At 39.6% G+C, this 3376-nt stretch overlaps 1 protein-coding gene across 1 annotated transcript; it reads left to right on the top strand.

Annotated features, from left to right (window-relative positions):
* Positions 1–377: 377 nt before the first annotated feature.
* Positions 378–2636, top strand: LOC125001542 (perforin-1-like). The gene is made up of 3 exons (XM_047577245.1): positions 378–511; positions 625–1148; positions 1294–2636. The coding sequence occupies exons 1-3, from the start codon at positions 494–496 to the stop codon at positions 2459–2461; spliced, it is 1710 nt and encodes a 569-aa protein (XP_047433201.1). The 5' UTR covers positions 378–493; the 3' UTR covers positions 2462–2636.
* Positions 2637–3376: the final 740 nt, after the last annotated feature.

The following is a 3376-nucleotide window of genomic DNA, read 5'->3' as shown; positions in this document are numbered from 1 at the left end:
CAAGGTCACCAGAGTTATTTTCTCATACTTTAAAAATTTCCCACCTGGATTGTTTCCTCTGGCTAAGTTGAAATCCTTTTACAACCTGGTGAAGAGCAAGTACTTTAGTACTAAGTCATTTCTATTTATCTAACATATTTTATGTAGTTTTCCTTTTTGCGGCTCCACAATCTTTTGTTTTGTTTGTGTTCAAGTGATTAACTTTAAATCAACACTGATTTTGAATCAATAACTTAAACTCATCCCGTAGTGAAAGAAAAGCATGGTCTGTTCTTTTTTTTAAAACAGAGCCTTCTTTGGGAACATTACTTTTTTTTATTTTATTCGGACTTTACTTGACACATGAGTATGTTTTTCATCTTGTCGTGGTGGAAGGTCAGCAGAAATGTGTGAATGTAGACACTTGAACTGCTAGGACTCTAACAGATTGATTGGTAACAGAGACTCCACCTCCAGGACATTATAAGTCAGACTTTCAAAACCTGATCAGAGCATGCTGACAGCAGCCAAGGTAAGTGCTGGTGGCTACTATTGTAAGTTTTATCTTCAAAAGTTTGAAACTGTTCATTTAAAGTTTGCATTGTTGGGCTGCCTTTTTTCTCTTCTGTTACTTTTCACTAACAGATGACAAAGCTGTGGCTCCTCATGCTCCTGTACTGGGCATGGAGCCCTCAGTGTCTTCCATCCAGTGTTAGCTTCATTGGTACACCACAGGAGTGTGAAAAGGCTCCCTTTGTCCCCGGTTACAACATTGGTGGAGAAGGCTTTGACATTGTGACAATGGAGAGGAAGGGGGCTTCTGTCATCGACACCGACACTTGGAATCTTGGAAACGGCACCTGCAGGCTATACAGAAACACCTACATGAGCAAGAAAAAGCAGAAGGTCCCGGTCTCTGAGCTGGACTGGAGAATCCTCCCCAAGTGTAGCTTAAAGGTTGAGAGCATAGTCTACAATTCAGTTGAAAGATTTGCCAATGATTCCATATCAGTTGTGTCCAATGACTGGAAAGACGACTTGAACATATCTGTAGATTCCAATGATATATATGGTGGTTCTCACTCTAAAGAATGTACATTTGCCATGAAAAAGTCCAAGGAAGACCGCTACACCTTCTTCCGCCATTCTGTCTCCTGTAACTTCTACCGGTGAGTGCATGGGTAGTTCTTCTTGTTTTTCACTATGTATATGTAACCCGAGTGATGCTTAAGTATTAAACAATTTTAATGGAGGATTAATAAAGTACTCTGATTCTGATAACTTATATATTTAATAACTCTCTGTGCTTCACAGCTACAGACTGGCAACAAAACCTCCACTGAGTCATGAGTTTGAATCAGCTGTGAAGTCCCTTCCTTCCTATTCAGGTAAAACAGAAGCAGCGTACCTCCATTTGATTGACACATATGGTACACATTACATCACTCAGGTTGTTCTGGGAGGGGAAATCAAGGCTATCACTGCTATCAAGACATGTAAGGCAGCAATTAATGGACTGTCTGAAACAGAGATCAGTGACTGTTTGTCAGTCGAGGCCTCTGCTTCCTTTGCGCATCCTAATAGCATTAAGTCAATGATGAAACACTGTGAGACAAAGAGGAAGAAACTTGCCATCCCAAGCTTCGGGAACGCATTTAATGAGCGGATCACTGAGGTCTCTGGCGGAAACATTGATGCATCTGATGTCCTCTTTCAAGGGAAGTCAAACCCCTCTGTCTTTACTACCTGGATTAAGTCTCTGAAAACCACACCTGATGTGGTCAAATACAACTTAAAGCCTCTCCACACCATACTGCCAAGTGATCATCCTGCCAGGGCTGGAATAAAGCAAGAGGTTGAAAAGTACATCAAGAAAAATGCAGTGTTGAAAAACTGTTCAGAAAGTTGTGAGATTGGTCAAAGGTCCAACAAAAGAGATCCTTGTGCTTGTGTCTGTACTGGTAGCCAGAATGTGAAGCCAAACTGCTGTCCTGCTAAGAAAGGTCTGGCTACATTAACGGTATTCAAGCTTTATGCACAGGGTTTGTATGGTGACAGATGGACTAAGACAGATGGTTCAGTGGAGGTTAAATATGGTAACCAGACAAAGCGTACTGCCATAATAAGGAACAACGACTTTCCCAAATGGACAGAGACATTCGAGTTTGGACCCATCAAGATCAACAGGAAAGATAAACTTGTGTTCACTGTCTATGATGAGGACACATACTGGAACAGTGATCGACTTGGCCAGTGCTCATTTAACCTGAATAGTGGCAACGTGACAGACAGCTGCATGTTGAACCACGGTACCTTCTTCTTTTCGTACAAAGTAGAGTGTGCACCAAGTCTTGGCGGTTTGCATTGTCAAGACTACATACCCACGCCTGCTCGTTCCTTTCTGACCAATATGGCCATCAACAAGAACTGGGCCCTTGGGTGGTCAGGGACAAAACATACTGATGGAAGTTATTACCTTTGATTTTGCTAATGTCTGTTGTGCTTTTGAGTTTTTACTCCTGTGTGCAAACATTATTTTGTGTCTTTTGATCTAACTGCTCCAGTTTATCCACAAACATTGCTGTATGCTCCATTTCTGTTACAAAATCTGCCAGTAAATCAACATTAAAGACAAAATTGGTGTCTGTGTGATTTAATATTTGAAGAAATCATGTCTGGCCCTGAATACCCTGATAATTGCTCAAGTCCTAACACTACACACTGTTAATACATATGTGGCCTATGAGTACACAAAGGATAACCTTATATCCAAAAACCTCTTTTGAATTGTGAAGTACTGACAAAAAAAAAAAAATGTCACCAATGCGGTGAAATAAATAAATAAAACATTCACATTTAGAGGATTTTTGTTTTGTAAATTGTTAATGTGTTAATTATAAAAACTATTATAGTCTCTGTGAAATAATTTAAAATGTGTGAATGCAGTGCATTCAGTATGAAAACTGTTAGAATAAAGCAGAACTGGCTCACTAGATTATTTTAGGACATCAATACTACTGACACCTGCAGCCACAGCATGTTAACATCAAACAGTTCAGATGTTAGTACCAAAATAGTAGATTTAGCCTCTCCTACTCAGTTAGAGTTTGTCTTTTAGTCCACAAATATATAGTTGAAGGATGTCAAATGTATTTTCCACCACTATAAAGTAATTCACTTCTGCATTTTAGGTTTTTCACAATGCACCATTTTAATGATTTAAAACCATAACAGTTAACTCTGTGACTCTGGTGACTTTAAAACCTTTAAAATTAAATGTTAAACTGTAGTACCGCAAGGGAATTTTCCACCCCATGATCCATGGTCTAAATGAAGTTTCAGGGAGAATTTACCCACAGAAAGTCCCTGCAAATAGGTTGGGTCAGTTGAAGGTACG

The sequence above is a fragment of the Mugil cephalus genome, chromosome 2, assembly GCF_022458985.1.
Source record: "Mugil cephalus isolate CIBA_MC_2020 chromosome 2, CIBA_Mcephalus_1.1, whole genome shotgun sequence".
Lineage (NCBI taxonomy): Eukaryota > Metazoa > Chordata > Actinopteri > Mugiliformes > Mugilidae > Mugil > Mugil cephalus.
Note: the sequence above shows the minus strand (reverse complement) of the source record. Positions and strands in the feature narration are given on the sequence as shown.

Coding starts and splice junctions, on each gene's coding strand:
- LOC125001542 (XM_047577245.1), top strand. Junction 1,149..1,293: donor GTCTCCTGTAACTTCTACCG/GTGAGTGCATGG, acceptor TGTGCTTCACAG/CTACAGACTGGCAACAAAAC.